The 23,172-nt window shown below is 37.2% G+C and overlaps 2 protein-coding genes across 2 annotated transcripts in view; both read right to left on the bottom strand.

The window, feature by feature from the left end:
• Window positions 1-17,179, bottom strand: part of LOC149068378 (uncharacterized) — a 34,297-nt gene extending 17,118 nt beyond the window's left edge. The window contains exons 1-2 of the mRNA XM_089251961.1: window positions 17,124-17,179; window positions 8,615-9,320 (exon numbers count right to left, since the gene is read on the bottom strand). Coding sequence (XP_089108087.1) covers window positions 8,615-9,320; window positions 17,124-17,179 — 762 coding nt within the window. The remainder of the gene's footprint in view (window positions 1-8,614; window positions 9,321-17,123) is intronic.
• Window positions 9,983-11,859, bottom strand: LOC149068379 (uncharacterized). Its single transcript, XM_089251883.1, has one exon. It carries the CDS (start codon window positions 11,842-11,844, stop codon window positions 10,198-10,200), a length of 1,647 nt encoding a protein of 548 aa, XP_089108009.1. The 5' UTR covers window positions 11,845-11,859; the 3' UTR covers window positions 9,983-10,197.
• Window positions 17,180-23,172: the final 5,993 nt, after the last annotated feature.

Genomic DNA, 23,172 nt, shown 5'->3' with positions numbered 1-23,172 from the left:
GAGTAAAACGATTCATAGAAACCTATTATCGGATAATTAATGTAATTAATTACAGAAAAAAAAACTTATAAAAATTTTAAACTTCTAAAATTTTCTAACAGATAAAAACGTATCATATAAGAAGGGGGTGCGGGAAGTTAAGTAGAGCATTGCTCTAAGGGTGCAACAATAAAAAAAAACGTTATGTACCACTGCGTTAGAACAAGGTTATCATATTTATCACCGATTCGTCAAACAGAGATCACCAAAATTTCTTGCCAATCGCTTGTAAGCGAAGCGGTTAAACCAGTTTTTGACACTTGTCATGTCAAAAACCATTTTTTTTTTTGGTTTGTATTTATGAAATAAAAAAAAAAGTACGTTAATCAGTTTCACGTTTGTTCATGAAGGATCAACTAGCTTTTTATAGACAAGGGGTGGCCAACTTCCCTTTGTTCGAGGGTCAACATAACAGAAAGACGCAGTATCGTGCGCCGCACCAGGGACATGACTCTGGTATATAAGCCGCATTCACAAGTGGAGAGGACTCCGGCATATAAGTCACGCCCAGTATGATTGCTTGCTATGGCTTGCGTAGCGGGCCATAAACATTTCGACGGATTTATTAAATTATTAAGCAAATCTTTCATTTGATTAAATACTAATTATAAATAATTATTAAAGGGACCCTTCATATTTGGAAAAGAGTATTTATTTATGTTCTCTCATAGCCAGTGAAATCAGCACAGCGGAAACTTGCGTAAATTGCCGCACAGCGTGGACTACAATTTACAAGTTGAGGGCGACAAATTGACCTAGACCCCTAGCCCGTCTGTAAACCAACCATATCATTAGCTCTGACAGCTGGGCATGGGGGCAAACATTTGAGTCTGGTCTGGTATGGCGTTGTCTGTTGTGGCGTTGTATTTGTATTTGTAGAAGATTTCAATTTATTGCAATTTAAATTGAATTCAAACAATTTAATTTAAAAAAGTACTACATTATTTTTTGTCATCCGTATCTCTATTTTATGATACAACAAAAAAACTCAAATAAAGAAAGTTAATAATAGGCTAATTCATTCAATTGCATTAAAAGTTTTTCTAATTTCGGAACATGAATTATGGGGGGAAAACTTTTAAACACGCACGCAAACCAACATATCATTTCCACGTTCGGTTTCGCAATATTCCATGTTTTTGCCGACAGAAATATGTAGACCAAGCACACCAACCTTGTACCAAAAGCTTAGACGCTAATGAAAACTATGTGAAAATATTCAAACAAGCCAGCCAAAGATATGCGACTGACCTTAAACAAAAGATTAATGGTTATATTATATCTATGCAACTGACCCATAGTCATCTTTCTTATTGGTGATTACACTGCCTTTGTCGGTGCTCATCCTGTGGGCATTATGAAAACTTCATCGAATCGTCATTCACAAGCACTGTACATTTCTACCCTTGATCTGTACCCAACTCCCTTCGCTGTGAGAAATAGAAATCCCAACAAAAGTGGGAAGTGCGGCTTATATGGTGAAAAAGGTGATTTAATTGAATTATTAATTAATTAAATATTTCAGGTTCTTATGGAGATACTGTAACGGTAAATGTTGGCGACTCTCGAGCCAATGGGGCAGATAGAAATTTACCGTTAATGATAGGCTCACTGTAATTTGGGGAATATCATACAAACCGAAATTTTTCCACATGATATTGAAATTTTATCACAGCAAAAATCAATTATTTAACATTTCAAATTTTTATAACCGAATTTTCAAATGCAATCAAACTTTTATATGCAGTTAAATTTTTAAATGTAATTGATATTTTAATTTTAATTTCGATGACCTTTCTGCATTGACAAAAAATAATTATTTTCAGTTAACTGCGCGTACACTTTTGTTCATGTTTGTATTTCACGTGTAAGACAAAAACCTACATACAAGCTCGCGTGGAACATGTACAGTGAAGAATCGACGGTTCGACGAATTGATTCTGCGCTTTAATATATAAATTGACGTCACGACGAATTGACAAGGCGGCAAACTTGTACAGCTACGAATTGGAGCTGCGAAAAACCTGTACCGCGACGAATTGGCACTGCGACGAATTTGTACCGCGTCAAATTGAGGAGCGACAAGTTGAGTGGGACGATTTGACCGGCTACGTTTTTGTTTGAGTCCGGAGATCTACGCAACTGGACGAACATTTTTGGGATTTTGACACATCTGATATTCTAGGCATCCTCAATATTCTTCAAATGCGGTCTTGGAAAAATTTCCACTGATGGCTGGATTTTGGACTTTGCTTACTTCATGGTTACGAAACTTTACTCAAGCGCTTCACGATGGAAATGTGGTGCGTGTGCGTATATCTTTCCCCCGATTTTTCAAACGTGGTGAACTTAATCTTCCCCTGAGATTTTTCTGGTTAAAGGCCGGACTAACACCATAAAAGTATGATAAAAGTACTTTTATAAAACTTGAAAAATGCTACCAATAAGATTGTTGGTTACATTCTAGAAAATTCAACCGATGATCTTACTGGTAGCATCTTTTAAGTTTTATAAAATAACTTTTATCAAACTTTTATAGTGTAATCCCCGGCCAAAGACAATTTTTGAGAAATTTTGCTTGTCGAGAGCACTGACTGGGCAAGAAAATCTGCTACTTTACTGTTACTTGCGTAACTCCTACAGTAGGTTTTTGAAATCAGTTATGTAACCTGTGTGTTTAAAGAGGTTTTGTGTTTGTGTGTTGAAAATACAAATTGTTTTAGTCAGATCAAGAAAATATATGTTCTTTCTACATTAACTGCTACTTCGTATACGGTTTGATAATTCTAGCGACGATGATCGGTGAATAATACAAAATAAACGATAAAATATGTGTCGATATAGCTAAGGTTAATGCGTTTATTGATGCGATACGAAATTTTCACTAGCATTATTCTCTTGTGAATTTGAGAAAAATAATTACATATCATCAAAACTCTTGTATTGTGTGATATTTACGTATACATAAAACCATATTTAATCACATTACGGTGTTCCTTGTATTTCTTTCGCAGAGTTGATGTTGAATCTATTCTTTAACCACTTGCCCCCCTTACGGGTTTTTAATTTGTTTTCTGCACAGAAAATGCCATTTTTTTATATTTTCATTCTATATTCATACGTCAATGACTAGAAATAATAGACAATTACAGAGAATTGTGCTGAATTTTTTAATTTACAAATCCTGAAATGTTGATTCACTTATTAACTTTTTTTTAAATTAATTTTTCTTAAAAGCTCTTATTTGAATATTTTTCCATGTAATAAATATAACCTAGTTTAGATAGATTATGTAACTGAACTAGATTTTATGTATCTCGATATCATTATATACTGCTGTTGCATGAAACCATATCGTTTGCGCAGGTTTAGTTAAATGTTTATTTTGAGTTAGCGTCCTCTAGGGGCAAAGATTACGATGCCCGTGCCTTGGCTAGCACGGGCAAGTGGTTAATGATCAGCAGCGACGATTGCTTGTGAACCCTAGCGAGTAGTCGGTTATAGTTATTAGTTGTATCCCGTCGTCCTGAGCTGAGATATGACGACTGAATTCAATTCGCCGGCAAATCCCTTTTGGGCGGGAGGAGTAATTCGGGGGTTGTTTTTTTTTGTGTAGAAAAAAATATACACGTAAAAACACGATGCACAGATGTGCAATCCGACGGTATTTATACATATTCATCATTCAAAGCCCGCGTCACTGTTTGTCAAAGGGGTTTCTGGTGCCCTGTCGTGGCCACTCCCTTACTGTTCTATGTGTTTTACTGCCGCCCGTTCTGCCGGATCTCTTTGTAGGTTGCTGAGATCTGGTGGCCCATAAGTATTGTAATCATTGCCGTAACTAGCCATTCAATTGCGCTGTGCAAGAATTTGCATTTAGACTGGCCCGCTTTCGAGTGGGCCCTGCGCGGGGGCACCTGTTGCACCTGCCTAGTTACGGCACTGGTAATGTTAACTTTTTTCACATTTATCAGCATTTTTAAACATACTGATCGAATCCATCATCCTAGCTGGGGATTACACATAATCACCGTTAAATATGAAAAAAAATTGTTAAACTTATAAAAATAGTTGGTAACTATGCATAATAACCGGATTCATCAAATTTTTGGAACATATTTAGTTAGTTAGAAAAACTGGTGGCAGATGGCAGCACTACACATAACAAGCATTACAGAGAAACAACAAAAAACTTCACGTCAGGTTTTATTACACGTACACGCACATTCCCGCATGTACCGATTCGTTGGGGGGTTTCGCAAGGGGGGGTGCAGTAGTAGTAGGTAGGGCCTCCAAGAAATGGCTCGGGGATCCATGATGTTCTTAAGTCAGCCACCTCGTTGGGCAATTTGCCTGTTGTGGCGTTGTATTTGTATTTGTATATAGAGCTGTTCTGTTTTAGTTGGGAAAAATTATTGTAGCGGGGGCGGGGGAGGGGGGGATAAGATATACTGTGCAAGGCAAGACAAAAAATTACTGCGACTGGCAGAGTAGCAATAACGTACAACAAATGCGATAAATAGATAAGATATACTGTGCAAGGCAAGACAAAAAATTACTGCGACTGGCACAGTAGCAATAAGGTACAACAAATGCGATAAATAGATAAGATATACTGTGCAAGGCAAGACAAAAAATTACTGCGACTGGCAGAGTAGCAATAAGGTACAACAAATGCGATAAATAGATAAGATATACTGTGCAAGGCAAGACAAAAAATTACTGTGACTGGCAGAGTAGCAATAAGGTACAACAAATGCGATAAATAGATAAGATATACTGTGCAAGGCAAGACAAAAAATTACTGTGACTGGCAGAGTAGCAATAAGGTACAACAAATGCGATAAATAGATAAGATATACTGTGCAAGGCAAGACAAAAAATTACTGCGACTGGCAGAGTAGCAATAAGGTACAACAAATGCGATAAATAGATAAGATATACCGTGCAAGGCAAGACAAAAAATTACTGCGACTGGCAGAGTAGCAATAACGTACAACAAATGCGATAAATAGATAAGATATACTGTGCAAGGCAAGACAAAAAATTACTGCGACTGGCAGAGTAGCAATAAGGTACAACAAATGCGATAAATAGATAAGATATACTGTGCAAGGCAAGACAAAAAATTACTGCGACTGGCAGAGTAGCAATAAGGTACAACAAATGCGATAAATAGATAAGATATACTGTGCAAGGCAAGACAAAAAATTACTGCGACTGGCAGAGTAGCAATAAGGTACAACAAATGCGATAAATAGATAAGATATACCGTGCAAGGCAAGACAAAAAATTACTGCGACTGGCAGAGTAGCAATAACGTACAACAAATGCGATAAATAGATAAGATATACTGTGCAAGGCAAGACAAAAAATTACTGCGACTGGCACAGTAGCAATAAGGTACAACAAATGCGATAAATAGATAAGATATACTGTGCAAGACAAAACAAAAAAAACCACTGCGACTGGCAGAGTAGCAATAAGCTTATGTTGCTGCATGCTGTAAAACATTTGACAAATAAATATTTTATTTATTTATTTATTTATTTATACAATATTGTTGGCCCTTGGGCCTATACAAGAGGATGCGATTGAGAATGACAAAGATATTGTTTGATGTTGGATAAAAAACTAGTGATAGAGGGAGATTCAACAATAGAGCTTGGGAGTTTGTTCCATTCACCAATGGTATGAGGAAAGAAGCTGTATTTAAAGCAGTCAGTGGAAGCAAAAATAGGTTTTATTTTAAGGGAATGGTCGAGTCTTCTAGAGATGTAGGATGGTTTGGCTAAGATACCAGAAGTATCCATGTTGAACTGACCATGGAAAATTTTATAAAGCAATGTTAATCGAGAGATGAAACGAAGAGTAGAGAGAGGGAGGAGATGAAGTTCATTTTTAAGTTCGGACACAGAAATGAAAGATGACCAGCAGTCGTGAACAAATCGGGCGGATTTATTTTGAATAGATTCAAGTTTGTCTATATTACTGGAGGTGTAAGGGTCCCAGATTTCAGCGGCGTAGGAGAGGACGGGGGATATATAAGTTTGGTAACAGAGAAGTCTGATATCCCGAGTAGAGTGTTTAAGATTGCGGCGGAGGAAGAAAAGTTTGTTAAGACACTTCTGGTAAATGTAGTCGATGTGTTTGTTCCAACGTAGGTCGGCTGAAATAATGACACCAAGGTATTTGATATGTGAAACTTGGGATAACGGTAAATGATTGATGGAGTAGGAGTATTCAAGAGGAAGAAGTTTACGGGTAACTTTCATGTGAACCGTTTTTGAGATATTCATTGGCATTTGCCATACGGAACACCAGTCGGCGATGGAAGCCAGGTTATGTTGGAGAAGTTCTTGATCAGATTGATGGAGAATGATACGGTAAATTACACAGTCATCAGCAAAAAGTCTAGTGGTGCAGTTGAGGGATTGAGGAAGGTCATTGATATAAATTAGGAAAAGTAACGGGGAGAGGACCGATCCTTGAGGGGTCCCAGACTTTACGGAGGCGGATGACGAGTTATGATCATTAAAATGAACAAACTGTTTACGGTGTTTTAGGAAAGCCTCCACCCAATTAAGTAATTGAACGTTAAGGCCAAGGCGGGAGAGTTTGAGAAGAAGTTTATCGTGGGGAACTTTATCAAAGGCTTTAGAGAAATCTAGGAATACGACATCAGTTTGTAGGTTTTTATCAATGGCTTCAGAGAGGTCGTGGATGAAGAGGGCCAGTTGAGAGGTAGTAGAGAGAGATTGTCTAAAGCCGTGTTGGTTGGGGAAACAGAAGCTGATGGAGTCTAAGTGGATACGGATTTCTTTTGCTACAATATGCTCGAAGATTTTACAGCAGGAGGAAGTGATTGCTATTGGCCTGAAGTTAAGGGGATTGGAAAGTGAACCCGTTTTGTGGATAGGAATAATTTTATTGATTTTCCAGTCGTTCGGGAGGGTAGCAGAATTTAGTGAAAGATTGAACAGGATTAAAAGATAGTCGGCGACTTCATCAGCACAGAATTTAAGAATAGAATTTGGGATGTCGTCAGGGCCAACAGAATGGGGTTTCAGTTTTTTCAAAAGTTTTAGGATACCTTGTTTGGAGAAGGATATAGGGGGTGAGTTGTGGATAGAATCAAAAAAAGAGTATTGGGGAGGAGAGGGGTCTATTGAGAAAACCGAGCAGAAAGCTAAATTGAATTCGGTAGCCATCTCTGAAGGAGAAAATGTATATTTATTTGAACTTCTCAGTGAAGTGGGACCAACAGATTTAGGTCTAAGATAACTCCAGAATTTTGTTGGATTGGTTTTTAAGTAATGGGGTAGAGAATGAGAGAGGTATCTGGACTTTTGGACGGAAATGAGGTTTCTGAGGTCTCGGGTGGAGGCTGAAATTATGGATTTGAGTGAATTGGATTTGTTAGTTTTATATTTGAAGGCGATTCGGCGGATTTTCCTCTTTAAATGAATAATATCTCTGGTGATCCATGGATTAAAAAAAGACTTAGGAGAAACATTTTTAATTGGAACTGTAGTTAAGCATTTGTCTATAATACATTTAAAAGAGGTCCAGAGGGTGTGGATATTGTTAGAAGAGGATATGGATAAGAAATCATTGAAGTGAGAGCGAAAAATATTTTGCATAAGTGGATAATTTGCCTTGTTGAAATTACGTTTAGGGGCGAGTTTGTAGGATGGGATAGAGTGGCGGAGGGAAAAGTTAATGACTGGGATATTATGGTCGGAGCAACCCTCAAAGATGGAGGTGGAAAGGACTGAAATTCGATTGGAGGTAGCAATGAGATCTAAGGTAGAGCTGGAGTAGAGGGTGGTTCTTGTGGGTTCAAAAATGGATTGGACCAAGTTAAATTTAAGGAAGATATCTAGGACTTTGTTATTAATTCCGTGATTGCCGGACAGGGATTCCATATTTTTCCAGTCAATGCCGGGAAGATTCCAGTCTCCGGAGATAAGAATAGAATGTGTTTTATAAAATTTTTCAAGAATAATTTCCAGTTGTTCAAAAAGGTGGAAATCAGGGGAGGGAGGGAAATAGACAGAAAAGATGGCAAGTGGGGGACAGTTGGGTTGAAGCCATTCGGCTCCAACAATTTCGAGTTCGGAATCTAATAGAATTTCAGTTAAAGGGATAGATTTTTTGAAAATAAGTAAGACCCCGCCCCCCCGAGAGTTTCTATCCTTTCGAAAAGCATTGTAATCGGGTGGCAAAATTTCGGAATTAGAGATTGTATTATTTAGCCATGACTCTGTAACACCAAGAAAATGGGGATTATGGATGAGTAAGAATGATTCTAGAAAATCAGTTTTGTTTTTCAGGCTGCGAGTGTTAATAGTTCCCAACTGGTAGGTATTTTTTAATTTGGAGGTTGTGTAGACGGAAGGGTTGCTCGGGGGGAGTAGCCTAAAGGGGGTACCGAGGAAATATGGGAGGAGAGGGAGGGCATAGAAAGGTTCGAAGCAGTATGAGCGGGGAAGATGGGGCGGATATCATTAATATCGGGATCCCAGACATATTTGGTATTATTTATGAGTGCAAAATTGTGGATAAGTTTTACTTTAATGCCTTCGTCACGGTATTTTTGACTGGCTCTCCAAATTTGACCACGAAGCTTGCGTGTATCGAAAGAGAAATCTTCTGAGATAGATATGTTGCTGTTTTTAAGTTTCGAGGCATTTTTTAGAATCTCGCTTTTTATTTTAAATTTGTTGAATTTTATTATGGTAAGTCTGGATCCGTGGGTCTTTTTGGAACCTAATCTGTGACAGCGGTCTATCTCACTAGGTGTAATATTTACGTCAAGGTGATCAGAACAGCATTGGATGATTTTGGATTCGAGGGTGGAGGAGGACTCGAAGTCAGATTCTTCAGGAATGTTTCGGAAAATCAAGTTATCCCGTCGAGAACGATCCTCAAGATCGATGACTTTATTGGTAAGGGAGGATTGGAGTTCAGAGAGATTAGAGGAGAGGTCGTAGACTTGGCTTTGGAGTTCCTCTACTGGGGAAAGTTTTTCCTCAACTGCACTAAGACGGTGGGATAGATCACTTAGCTGATGACTGAATGAGTCCTGTTTTTGGGTGAGGAGGGTAAGTTTGTCAAGAATGGCTACTTGGGTGTCTTGAATATTACGGAGAATGGATGAGTTATCCGAAAGAGTCGAAGATTCAGATGAAGGATTTGATCTATTTTGAGAGCGTGTTGGGGAGTGGCTGACCCTAGGCCCAGGGTTGGATTCGATATCTCCCGCCAGTAGAAGCAAGCTAGCCAAGTGGGTAAAAAGGACAAGAGGGAAAAAGGGAAGAGGTTTTGAATGGAGCAATTTTGAATGGTGGTAACAAGGACCGGAGCGAAAAGGGTTTTTCTTTAAAGCACACATATATTTTAAGTAAAAAATTGATGGTTGAGCAAAAAATAGAAACACACAGTACCTAATAATTTTAAACGTCGGATGCAGGATCGACACAAAGAATATTAAATTTATAAAGATTAAATAAGTTGGTATGAAAATGTGAAGCGAACTAACCTGTAAAAATAGACTTGAATATAACATTTTTTTTGACGAAATGTCGATCCTGCATCGTGAAAGTCCATGGGTAGCGACACTTAAATACAAGCGGTGAAACGCCCACTTCGACAGCGAAATCCAGGTGGCAGCAGTAGTTGCGAGACGAGACCACTCTCGGGGAGGGGTGGTTTGGCGGCTACGTTCCGAATCGAATGGTGACGTCATACGGCTCTTGTATCGGGAGGAGATGGCGGAGAAAAACCCAGAGACGGCATGACGAGTATTTTTTCCTCCCAGAAGTGTACAGTAGAGTAGAGTCGATGGTTCCCGCAGGTTTATCACCAAGAAAATCTGTAAAAATAGACTTGAATATAACATTTTTTTTGACGAAATGTCGATCCTGCATCGTGGAAGATGCTATGCTCAAGGCAACACCCATGCTTTTTTCTGTTAAAAGGGAGGGGTTTTTTTTGTACCTGGCAATGTTTTTCACATACAAAAATAAAATTTCAGCACAAAATAAAAAGCACTTGGTGATTTTGATACTGAGAAATATGTAATTATTCACACACCCTCAAAATTAAAACAGGTTTAAACCCACCACATAATTAACATCTTGAAGGAAACCTGATCTATTTCTTCAACACAACTGAAAGCACATCTTTTTCAGTGTACTCAGCCCTCATATTCCCCTTATTTTTGGGTTTTTTCTTCTTACTCGGAAATACACGTTGCTGTTGTATGTTTTTGTTTGGAGGATTTCTCTGAACAACTGGTGGCAAGCAGGGTTTCTTCATATCTAAAACTTTCCAATTATTTTTTAAGACTCTCAGTGAATTTATGATGAGTTTATATTGTTCGCTTGTGTTGGAGTTTTCAATGAGAGCCAAAAGACCTAAAGCTTCTTGCTTGGCTTCAACTTTCAATGAACCAGACATTACCTTCTGGAGCTGAGATTCAATAGCTGCCTTTTCTTTATTTTCTGCTTCCAAATTTGAAATAATTTCCAAATCACCGTCATCTTCCATAGCCGGTTGTTCCACATCCCCACTGTAATTTTTCAAACAAACCATATGCATATGCTTGCAGAATTTGTAACGGATTGCAGATTCTGGGCAACTGCACCGGATTTGGTGAAAGCATTTGTTGCACAGAGTACAAACTATCGAACAATCATGTGACGCCTCAGTTTTCAGAAACTTTACCTTATATGTCATACCAATAGTAGTGAATGACGGCACAATCCAGACATCTTCTTTCTCTTGAAGAATTTGAATTTCATCACATTTTTCTAAAGCAATTTTATGAGATTTTCTTAGCATGGTTATTCTGTTGGTCAACTTTCCTCTGGTGAGAGAGGATAAACGATCCATTAGTTTGATCCTCAAAGACTTTATCAAACTATGGATCGCCTTATCCAATCGGTTGCCACATTTTCCCTTGAGGTCTGAATTGTACTTCAAGTCTTTATGCCATCTTTCAACGGACATGTTTGTGTTCACATAAGCTCCAACCCTTTCATATGCAGCCCATTGTTGGACTCTGTTCAAATAATTGTTTGAAAAATAGTGCCAATAGTTTCTTGTGTCTTCATCATCACAAAATTCTTCTTTTGCTTTATCAAGCAGCCGACTAAAAGTGACAGCATCTGTTTCGTTGACGATCATATACAAAATGTTCAACAACTTCTGTCTTTTCAAAAGGTTCGAGACGCGATGCGGACCAACAGACAAATTTTTTGCCAACGCACGCTTCACATGCCAGTCACAAATAAGACGAAATTTGGAAGGTCCAAACACAGATGCCCATGCATTGTAAAATGCAGGAAAATCATCAGACATGAAAGTATGAACTTGCATACATCCAAGTCGTTCTTTAATTGCCGAAAAGAAATATCTATAAACATCCTCAGATTGTCTATTTGACCAAAGAAAAGCAACTGGGAATCCTTCCCAATTACTATCTTTGACAACAATGCTTGTGAGCTGTATGTCATACATGTTCGTGCCATGTGTTGAGTCTATAGACACAACCTCAGGACCATATGTTTGAAGAATGTGAGCCTGCGCATCGTTCATAAAACCCAGTGCAAAATCATTCTCTCGAAGAGCCCCATACTCTGAATGCAATTCCTGTGGTAACTTATACAACAAAATCGGAGAAGAATTACTTGCTTTCATTTCTTGTACCCAACTGTCAACTGACAGAAGATCATTGACATTCCGTTGCTCCAACGAATTGAGACCATAGGTGGCAGCAACATTACGAAGGTCCTGCATTCGAGTTAAGGCCAATCTACCATGTTCAGAAACATTTTCCGAGATATTTAAGAGGATTTTTCTCATTGGAACACCGGTGTGTAGCTGACCAGCAATATTTTGCTTATCTTCTTCTGGAAGCCTCAGTTTTTCAAATATGCATTGATGCCCCACATGTGTTGATGTGAAATGGACTTTTATTTCTCCTTCATCTGAAGGCCCCTCATATAGGATTCTTGCAGGACAAAAAGCACCAATTTTAATTGACCCTTTAATTTTTAAGTGTCGCTTTCCATGGCTTTTAGAACGGAACACACCACTACGATTACATTCGTAGCTGTGTATGATACCGCGTTTTGTCTTGTATTTATTCTGAAGCCCATAAGAGGTAGCTGTTTTCTTTTCCAAAGATAATTTCCATTTAATAAAGCCACTATGATTCTCGAAAGTGATGTTTTGGGTCTGAATAATGTCTGAATGTTGCTGCTCAAAATGATTAATTAAAGCAGATCGCACAGAAAACGTACTTGAGCACTTCGGACATTTGTAAGGCATTTTTTTATCAAAGCAAGTTTTGTGCTGAGTCTTCTCATGGCGCCTGCAATTACTGAGCAAAGTAAATTTCTTTTCACAAAGGGTGCAAGCATATTTACTTTCTGTGTGAATTTTGTGCACATTAACTTTATGCCGAAGAACTTGATGTCTAACGAAAGGATGAAGAGTTTTCATGTGTCGTTTCAAACTGCCATAACAAGTAAATTCTTTACAACAGTACTCACACTTAAATGGTCTGATTTTATCCATTCTAAATAATTATAAATTTAGCCCTCGTGAGCAGAAAATGACCGTGGTGCGATAAAAATGATCAATGATAATTATACAAACAATGTTAATCTCGATCCAGCTTGCATCGCTTACAAGATGATTTTAATATGACGTCACAGTGGCTCGATTCTGATTGGCTAATAATGTTAAGATCAACAGAATTTCTAAGCGTTAGTCACACGAGGCTTTTGCCAGAGAGAGAGGTATTGCTGGAGGTTGGACGACCAACATGTCGCGCTTGAAGAGTCGTGAAGTTACTCTTTCTCTCTCCTCCTAACCCCGGGTCGAGACAACGCCATCTATAGCTAGAAGGCCTCCCCACTGATTCGTGACGTCAGCGATAGTCGACAGCCGTGTTTGCTGCTATTTTTTTCTTAATATTTCCTTATAACTTGCATTATAGATATATTGATACTGATTTTTCTTAAATCTTGGGGAAGACAGTTTTCTCAACTGCAGGATTATCATACAGTCGAACCTCGATATAACGAACTCTGATTTAACAAATTAATCGATTCAATGTTTTCTTTAGAATTTTCTGCATATAAATTTGTGTTAATCTGCGCCCGATTTTTAAAAAACGATTTTTCTTGTTACAACAGAAAAAAATTTCGATTTTGGATAATTCGTTAAATCGAGATTCAACTTCATTTTCCATTTCGATTCAGTTCAGATACGTTATTATATGAACGGAAGAAAAAAATTTGATAACTTGATTATCTTTGTCCTACCACGGTCGTTATCCACACATGATGTGTAATGGTGTATTAAAAATTGTTTAAATCAATTTTTCGAATGGCAGCGCATGGAGGGGGGAAATTTAAAGTTAAGTATTAATGCGTTAGTTAAAGTATGCAGTTGAAGCTGAAAAATTCATTGGTAAGCTAAAGAAGAAAACATAATATAAAAAAGAATAACATAAAAGAAATATGCATTTTAATATGAAGCAAATCAAGAACTCAATAAGAAAAACATTACATTTCAAGCATTACTTTTATTGGTTGCATCACAATTCAAACTCATAAGTGGAAATTATGGAAACAAAAATGTTACGATATTTTTGCCATTTAAAAATATTTTCTCATTAAGACACATAATTATTCGTATTAAGACAAAAAATTTCACTGAAATAGAGAAATAATAATTTAAACTGATAATAATATAATACACACACAATAATTTAAGTGATTCCAAAAAATTTAGGGAAATAAAAACTAATTCTGAGCAGTCAAAATTACAGAATGGATAGAAAAATCAAGGCATGACTCACATATAAAAAACAATGGTTTGAAAAGTCATAACACATATTAACAAGAGATATCAAGATTATGCAAAAAAGGTAAAACCAAACTGGAACCAACAAAGTATAAAAATGACATAGCATAATAGTAATTAAAAAAAAGCTTCATTTCGTAACAGTTTGCAGTTTTCTGTTTTTGATTGTAGCTCTCTCTAACAATTGTTCTTGAATTGTTTCATTGGTTTCTGTTTCATTTTTCGGAAGTTTACATATTGTGTCACCTGCTCTTTTGTTTATTTTTCGTTTTGATGTTTCTTTGCATTTCAACAGGTGTTCTTCATTTTTTTTTTGACAATATCACCGGGTAAATCATTTTGAAATTTTGACAAAATAGCCATCAATTCATTATATACATCAGATGGAGCAGGATTTATAAGTGATGTGCCTATACATTTCAAAATATTATTAATAATTATAATATCATCAACTTTGATGGGAAATTTAAACTCACCTACTGAATTGACAGGTGCATCTCCAAAATAATGAACCATATTCATTAAATTGTCAATAACTAATGATCGAATTATTTTGGGAGCTGGTGCACACTCTACCATCATAAAGATGACTGATTTTTCTTTACACAACATCGTCCACTGCTCATTCAGTTCAATGAGTGAAAGTTTGTTCTTCAGTTCATTGAAGTCTTTGCAGCAATTTCTTTCATTAAACAGAGATTGTGCAACAGTGCTTGCTTCTATCGCTCACTGTAAATGATTCATTTCAGCCCTAGCTCTTTTTGACTCTGGACTTTCTCTGCGATTACCAGCACCTGTCAGATACTTCGGGCAGTTAGGAAATACAGTGGGAAATGCACCTTTTCTCAAGCTGGGGCGTTTCAAAGGTGCTGTTAGTAAAACTCCCGTCCTTTCATCATAACAAGACGACTCTCTGATGAGATCATTCGAAGTGAAATGTAGCTCACATACCTGTAATAAAGTAATATATAAACAGATTTTTTATTTTAATAACACTATTTCAACAAAGATATTTAAACATATAAAGAAAATCATTTCCTGTTCTATATGATTGCTTTGGACACTTTTTTTTTCTTCAAATCAATGTAAATGCTGAAAAGTAAAAATTCTAACCCCATCTTTTTTTTTCTATTCAATGTCCCCCCCCCCCCCAAGTCCTTCTATATTTTTTAGTCATGTCTGCTGGTGTAAAAAAATGTAATATATTCAATATTGAGAATACAAGCCTTACTCTCAACTTCCCCATATTAAGGGGGTCACATACTTGCTAACACAGGGAAAATTTATAATATAATTAAAAATACTATTTAGCCATTGATTTATTAGACATTTTTTTCTTGTATTTTTGATTAAATATTCTATCCTACGCTTGTATAAAAAAATTTATACATATCTCTAATACTTGATTTCTTAAAAATTTTCAAAAAAATGCATTAAAAATAGCTTGCACACATGAGTGACATGACATCAATGTAACAATACAATATTAAAATCACGAAAATGATTCATTTCATAAAATGAACTTAAAGATTGAAATCGCATTGAGTCATCATTATTTAAAATTTAAATTTTCAAAACAATAATTTTTTTTATAAATTAAATATTCATAAATTGATCTGAAATCTTTTAGTTCATTTTATGAAATGAACTGTTTTATTCTTTTTAATTTATCAATTTTGTATGGTTAGTCATGTCTGTTGGCGTAAAAAAAATTAATGTCATGTCATTTTATCATGGGCGTCATTTTATCAAACTGTTTTTAATGAATTTTTAAAAAAAAATAAGTATTAGAGAAATGTAAAATTTTATACCAGCATAGGATAGCATATTTAATCAAGAATATTTGAAAAACATTCCAATAAATCAATGGTAAATAATATATAGTATTTTATACAAGTATTTTTAATGACATTTTAACTTTTCTCTATGTTAAAAAGAATGTAACCCCTCAAGGAATCTTTTTTTTTTTCATCAGCACATTAATATTGAACGTTCTGGTGATTTATAAGAGGAAGAAGAGGTGTGTGTGTGTGTGCGTGCGTTTGCTCAATCCAATAAATGCATAAAATATTTTGAAATACTCACCCTAGAACTTGAAGAAGGAGTGAAGTCATCTTCCCTTCTTAATGCTTTTATCCATTTCAGCCGTGATTCTTGATCGTCTGGGAAACTAAAAGTTGAAACCTTATTGTCTTTATCATAATTTCCCCGACAATTAGGGGCTACACAATGATGAGGCATTGCTTTTTCTTACGTGAAATACATTAATATTACTAACGAATAAATTTAAAAAAGAAGGCGAAAGCTCCAGAGCACACACAAAAATGGCGCTTCCAACGGATTTCAAGCTACGAAGAGGGAGACAACGACACGAGAATTCCTGTCCAGCTGTCCACTAGTCGTGACGTCACGAAGCTACTTGACAGCTCTGCAGAGGCCTTGTGCTTTAGAAGGTGTTGGTCGAGATCCCTCAATGTAGGGGACGCAAGAAACCTTGCCCCGAGATGACGGTGAGTGATTCAAACTATATATATATATATAATTATTGTGTGTTTAATTTGGTGAAGTGAGAGTGTCCATGTTGAATGTAAATTGTATCGAGTTTAGTGTAATTACGTGCCGAAGTAATTTTCATGAAGAAATAAAATGTAAATTATAATTCGCTAATTGAAAAGGTTATTATTATCATTTTCGCAATGTCCTGTTTATAATGCCTAGTAATATATAATATGTCGTGCTACGAATACGAAACTAGTTCGTTTAAATCTCCGGCCGCGTCCGGGAACCTCTTCAACATAGAGTGTTGCGTCTTAATCACATCTTTCAACACAGTAAAAAAAGTAAGCAATTTTCCTTCAAATTCAATATTGGATAAATTTTTTTTTTCTTCTGTTTATCCGTATAAAGTCGATCCCGCTTATAATGTTTTCTTGCTTATAATGCTTAATAAGAATTACTTAGTAAGAAGTACTAAGATTTCCCACATTCAAAGCGGTTTCCCACTTACAATATTTTTCAATGCCAGATTTTTTATAAACCTAATAAGCGGGATCCACTGTATATATTACAATGCCCAGCAATGTTGTGTAGCAGGTTTGCAAATGTTATGCTTTAGCAGTCTTCTCCCAGAAGCGCCAAGGTGCTCAATGCTCATGTCTGATTTGATGCTCGCGAGCACTTCATCAACGCTTCAATTGAACGCCCTGTAAAAGTTACACTCAAGTATTATATTCATGCAGATGTCATTGATACACATTTGTGTAATCATTTATTAATGAACAGTAAAATAAGTTTGAATAGTTTTTGTAAGAACTTAGCCTACATTTTATATGCTTATGCTTTGTTCATTTTGAAAGTGTATGTATTTGTACTGTAGAGCGTGTTTCCCAATTTTTTTGATGTAGTGGACCCCTTAGTGAATATCAAGACACACAACACAGACTCCTGTAGCGAAGGGCAAATTCCATGTTACCTTCCCGTGAAATCCAAAATGTTTTTTTTTTTTAATAATTTATATATCAAAAAAATTGAAGTACTAAATTACAATTGCGCAGCATTAAATGTGTTCTTTGTGTAATAATAGTAAATAATTGTCACAGGGCCCATGGGGGCCCGTTGAAAAACACTGCTGATTTTGTTTCCTGCTGTGTATTGTATCTTTTATGACAATGTTTTAACATCTGTAACAAATCCTGGAGATTTCGCTTAATTTATTTTTAATGTTTTTTAGGGAACTTTCTGAAGGTTTGAATGCATCTGAGAATAGTTTTGTCTCGTCAGAAAGATATGCTGGTTTCTTCTATGTTGTGGTTGTCATTGACGTGTTGCTGTATATTTCTGATGAGCCTGTGATCGAGTGCGGGTTAAACAGCTGGAGTTACTATGACTCTCCTGTGGTCTCTTGATGCCTTGTCATCTGATTAGTGATGCACATGGATTGATTGACGAGATTCCCACTGGCCCTATCTTCGACTAGGGCATGGCAAGATGTTTTAGATTCATTCCAGTGGTTCCAAGTATTACGTTTCTAATTGGTCCCAGTGTTTTGAGTGGTGATTTCATTCCTGTTTGTGTCAAATCCTGCACGTCAATTTCTTGATGTCATTACGGTGATCTGCAATTTTTGTGATACGGTTTCTTAAGAAGACATTTTATTTTTTCTTAAGATGACATTTTATTGTGAGTGAGTTGAAGGCCCTTTATTTCAAGTAAGTAATGTTTATTCCAGAAAGAAAGTGCGGTAGTTGACGTTTTCCTCTTCTGGAAAAGATTCTGTATTTTTCATCCATGTTTATAAACGTTAAAATATTATACTATATTTTGGTGTGCATTTTTCATTCAATAATTAAAACTTGAAAGATTATTATTACTCTTATTTGAGCTTATGAAGCAGAATCTGTAGTTTCAGTAGAGAATAATTTGGAATTCCCAAACACACAGAACTGCTTTAAGATAGGTTTTCCTTTGAGCATTATTAAAGACAGTGGTTCTCAACCTTTTTTGTGACTCGCTTTTCTGTATATAATTTCTATGGCGGACCCCTGTAGACCCTTTTTTATTTATCAAATTTACTGATTTATTTTATTTTCCTCGAGTCGCTGCAGAGCCCTTAGAAATTGCACACGGAGCTCCAAGGTTTCCGCGGAGCACTGGTTGAGAATTACTGATTTAAGATATCAAGGTGGTAGTATGCTCCCACAAAATTATTTTATTTCCAGAAAAATTTAGTTAGAAAAAACTTTCTTTCAAAAATTATATTTGATCAAACTCATGTTTAGAAAAATTTTCAAAGTAGGTTGCAAAACAGCACACAATAAACAAAAATAAATATTCTCCATGTTCAAGACAAAAATGATAGCATTCTATCATTTTAAAATCTAGAAACCCACCCACCTGAGTGGGTTTTTTTTGGAGGGGAGGGGGGGGGGGGTGTGAGGAAAATTGGAGCAACTGTGGTTGTTGCGAAATTGTTTACATTTGTAGTATTTGGTAGCTTCAACACTTTGGTGGTTTTTATTTCTTGTAAAACTTCAGCTTTGTAACAAATTATGCATTGAATTATTGAAAAATAAAAATTTTGTTCACATCTGTCTGGTTTTTTTTTCTCATATTTCAGTATTTTTTCACAGTGAATAAGCAGTTTACAAAATTTCTTTAATGTGTAAAAAGTTGTATTTTACTGCATAGAATTAAGCTATAGATTTTGAATCGCTAATGCAAATATACTTTACTTCAGTATGTGTTTGACCAATAGATTGTCATTTTGAGGGTTATGAAAATGCATTGGAATATAGTACTTAGTGAACCTGATAAAATTTACTTGAAGGGTTCTTTTCCAGATATTTCTAGAGTTTATGAAGTGCATATGAGCTATTAAAAGCAGGTAAATCGGTGCAGTGTATTTTCAGCAGTTTGTTATCCCAATTTTAAGGGTAAACAATTTTTTTTATTCTTCCAGTGTTTATCATTTTTCAAAAAACAGTCTTATTCACAGGTTTTTGCATAATATATTGCGTGTATATATTAGACCAGTCGACTCAACCTTTGACATTGGGGGGCCCATATCGCCTAGGAGCCTTGCTCCAGGATGTGGGGGCCATGAGATTTGTATACAGTAATTGTCTAGTAAGAAGAAAATGTATCCAATATTTGAGGGAAAATGACATTCAAATTTGTGTAGAAAGACTTGGAAGCTTAATATTTCGTTATATGAGTGTTATGTCATTTTTTCTCTTTAAACTCCTTTGGGCAGAACATATTTTGCAAACAGAATGCGTATTTATATGCTGCGAAAGATCGCGGGGAATGTTCTGCAAAGTTGGAAGAACTTGGCTATTGCAGAGGATGTTTTGCAAGAAAGCCATGTTACGGGGGAAACGGGGAAAAAAAGTTAGGACCCAGTTGGTCACGTGATCGTCGTTTCTGCTCGGAGTGCCATAGCCCTCTCTTTCTCGTTGGCCCCGATTCGTGCGATGATGACGTCATGAAGTCCCTACGCTGAAGAACAAGACTCAATGCTACCCTTTAGAATCGGGCATCACTTCATTGATTTGAAAACGTGTGGCGGGCCATATAAACAAGTGATCTGCAAATATGCCGCGAGTGAGTTAAGTGATCAAGCGATGTGCCTCGGTGTTTTATAAATCTGGGACGAGGAATATTTAGTGATCTGGGATTGTGCCACGATCACTCAAGTCATCTGAAAATATGCTGCCCCCCCCCCCGAGTGATCTAGAACTGTGCACGGGATGTTGAAATGTGTCGCGGGTCACCTAAGTGATCTGTGAATGTGCCGTGAATGGTCACTTGAATGATCTGAAGCTGAGCCGCGAATCACTAAATTGATTTTTAAATGTGACGTAGATTGCTTGAGTGATCTCTGTGTTGCGGGTCACTTCAGAGATCTGGAACTGTGCACCGGGTGACTGAAGTGGTTTTGGAATGTGTTGTAGGCCACTTAAGTGATGTGGAAATGCATTGCAAGTATCCGTGAAGAGATCCGGAGATTTCGCCTCCGACATTTCACCCCCGAAAATTTCGCACCTGACATTTCGTCTGGACTGACCGTATGAGTGAGTGGCTGTGTTAGTGACCAAGGGACTAGGTCAGTGACTATATAAGTGGGTGAGTGTGAAATTGAATGTTGACTAAGTGAGGGACTGAATGAGTGACCGTATGTGTGAATGTGCAATTGACTGTATAAATGAGTGACTAGAAATGCTTAAGTGTGAGTGATCGTGTGTTTTTCCAAGTGATTGACTGTATCAGTGGCGAAGTGAGAGGGCCACTTCATTGGTTTGAAAACATTTCACGGGCCACGAAAGTTATCTGGAAATGTCCTCCGTGGGGCCACTTAACTGATGTGGATATGCGCTACTGTTCATTTTAGTTGCTTAGAAATGTCACTGCGGACCGCGTGAGTGATCTAAAGCTACGCCACGCGTCTGTTCAGTGATCTGGAAAAGTACTGTGGGTCAAGAGGACCATATGACCCTGGGTAGAGAACCAATAGTCCTACATATCGGGAACGGAACTGACAATGAATTTAGAGCTTTCAAATTCATATAAAAATCAGAAAATTCACAATTTTACTAATTTTTACGGATTTGAGTGACTAATTAGTTAATTATGATTTCAGTTAGCATCAGTATCGTTATGATTAATAAATGACAAGATAATTCAAGATATGTTCTGATCATGGCCATCTTCCACGGCTCCCAAAATGAAACGGGGGCCCCTGACTCGGGAGCTTATCGGGTATACCTGTGTGGGGGGCCACAGCAAACGTTCATTTGTATTAATTTTACCAACGAATACAATCCAGGCCCCTCCACGCAATTACCCGTGACCGAATTCGCAAATTTTATGGGGGGCCCTAGGCCGGATATATCTTGGGCTTCCACTATCGCAAATTTTTCAATGTTAAAGCAGCAAGAAAACAATGAGATCCATCAAGGGCCCCTGGAAATGAAATCTTTTAACTTCCCTATGAAGGTATATGTGTGATTCCCCCCGGGTACCCCGACCCTGTGTGTTGGGAGCACTGGTGATATATGTATATTATACGTACACATGCCTCTCGGCATGACCCACAAGGGCAGGGCTGACAAGGCCAGAACGTTTCTTACCCATTTTTGATATTTTCACACTATAAATTAACCACAGAGGGGCCCGTGAAAAAAGCTGGTTTGGGGCTCGCCATCTATTCCAGTCTAGGGGCCCTGTTGTAGTTAGTATGTGGGAGCCGCCTCTCAGAACATGCGCATAACTTGGTCCCGATGGGTCAAATGGGTCCCGAGATATTCTAGAGTTAAATGAAAACTTGACCCAAAATCGTAACTGACTTTCGTAACGAAAACGTAACAGATTTTTGTTACACAAAAACGTCACTAATTTCGTTGCTTAGAAACGGGGCCTTTCGAGTTTGTGATTTTATATTAGAGTAGATGTTAAAATTTTTTCACTTTTGACAAAATTTCATTCTATTGCTATTCAGGAGGATGTTTTATATTGAATTTTAACAATTAGCGAATTAAATATGCAGTTTCAAACGCATATTAATTTGAAACAACAAATATAAATATATTTAAAATAATATACCTGTCTCTGTTTAATACCCGTTGGTTTATAGTAGTTAGGCCAGGTTACACTATAAAAGTTTGACGAAAGATATTTTATCAAACACATATAGTGTAATTACGGCTTTAGCGTGATATTATCAAAATTTAAGTTTCACAAAGTGACAGAAATAAATCACTGCATACAGGGCGATTCAGGAAAGATGAGGAAAAACAGGATAAGAGGTGAGAGTACACACCATTACAAACAATTGTCACCATTACAAAGAATGCATGGTCTAACACAGCAGTTCTCAACCTTGTTTGACTCGCGGAGCTCTTTTAAGTAGAAAAATTCTATGGCGGAGCCCCGTAGGCCAATTTTATAATTGTTCACCAGTTACTGATTTATTCTTACTATTTGAAAATATTTATATATATTTTTTTAATTTTAATGTTTTTTTTAATTTTCCTCGAGCGGCCATAAGGCCCCTGGAGAGTGCCAAGGGCTCCGCGGAGCACCGGTTGAGAAACGCTGGTCTAACATGAAACGCAAACGCGCTAGCACGTTTTAGAACGGCGGCACCGCAAACGTTAAAACAGCATTCCTGTTGAAATTCATCGGGGGTAAGAAAAAGAACATCGTGCATGCAAACACAATCTGCGGAAGAAGCATAAACCGTATGCAAATCTGCGTCGCCGTGAATGTCCGCTTTTTCAGTGTTACTGAAGTGCTTTTTATTCACTCTCACTGTTAAAGTTTTTCCCATCTTTTCTGAATCACCCTGTATACTTGTTTTTAGCTGCACCTTTACAAAACGGAAACCTGTCTAAAACGGAAAATGATTTCTGTCCCTTGAAAATTCTGTCTTATACAGGTTTCACTGTATAATGACGTGAGCGTAGGGGGGCCGTTCAAGTACAGGGTATAACGTACGCTAATTTTTAGCCATTTTTGACCCCCCCACCCCTTGTGATTAAAACTCTGACCCCCACTTGTCAGGAAAATTTCGTCGTCACCTCTGCCCCTTTGGAATCCTAACGCATATTGGTGGGATCATCAGAGACGTGTGGGGGGGGGGGGGGCTCATAGGAGGAGGGACACAGTTCCAGAGCACTTAAGCGGACCGGACACATTTCCAGAGCACTTGCATCCGCGAAACATTTAGAGATCACTAAAGTCTGTAGGGCA

This window comes from Pholcus phalangioides, unplaced genomic scaffold, assembly GCF_987345545.1.
Source record: "Pholcus phalangioides strain wild (caught in Gottingen) unplaced genomic scaffold, Ppha-v1.0 ptg000027l_1, whole genome shotgun sequence".
Classification (NCBI taxonomy): Eukaryota; Metazoa; Arthropoda; class Arachnida; order Araneae; family Pholcidae; genus Pholcus; species Pholcus phalangioides.
This window is presented reverse-complemented; position numbering and strand designations above follow the sequence as displayed.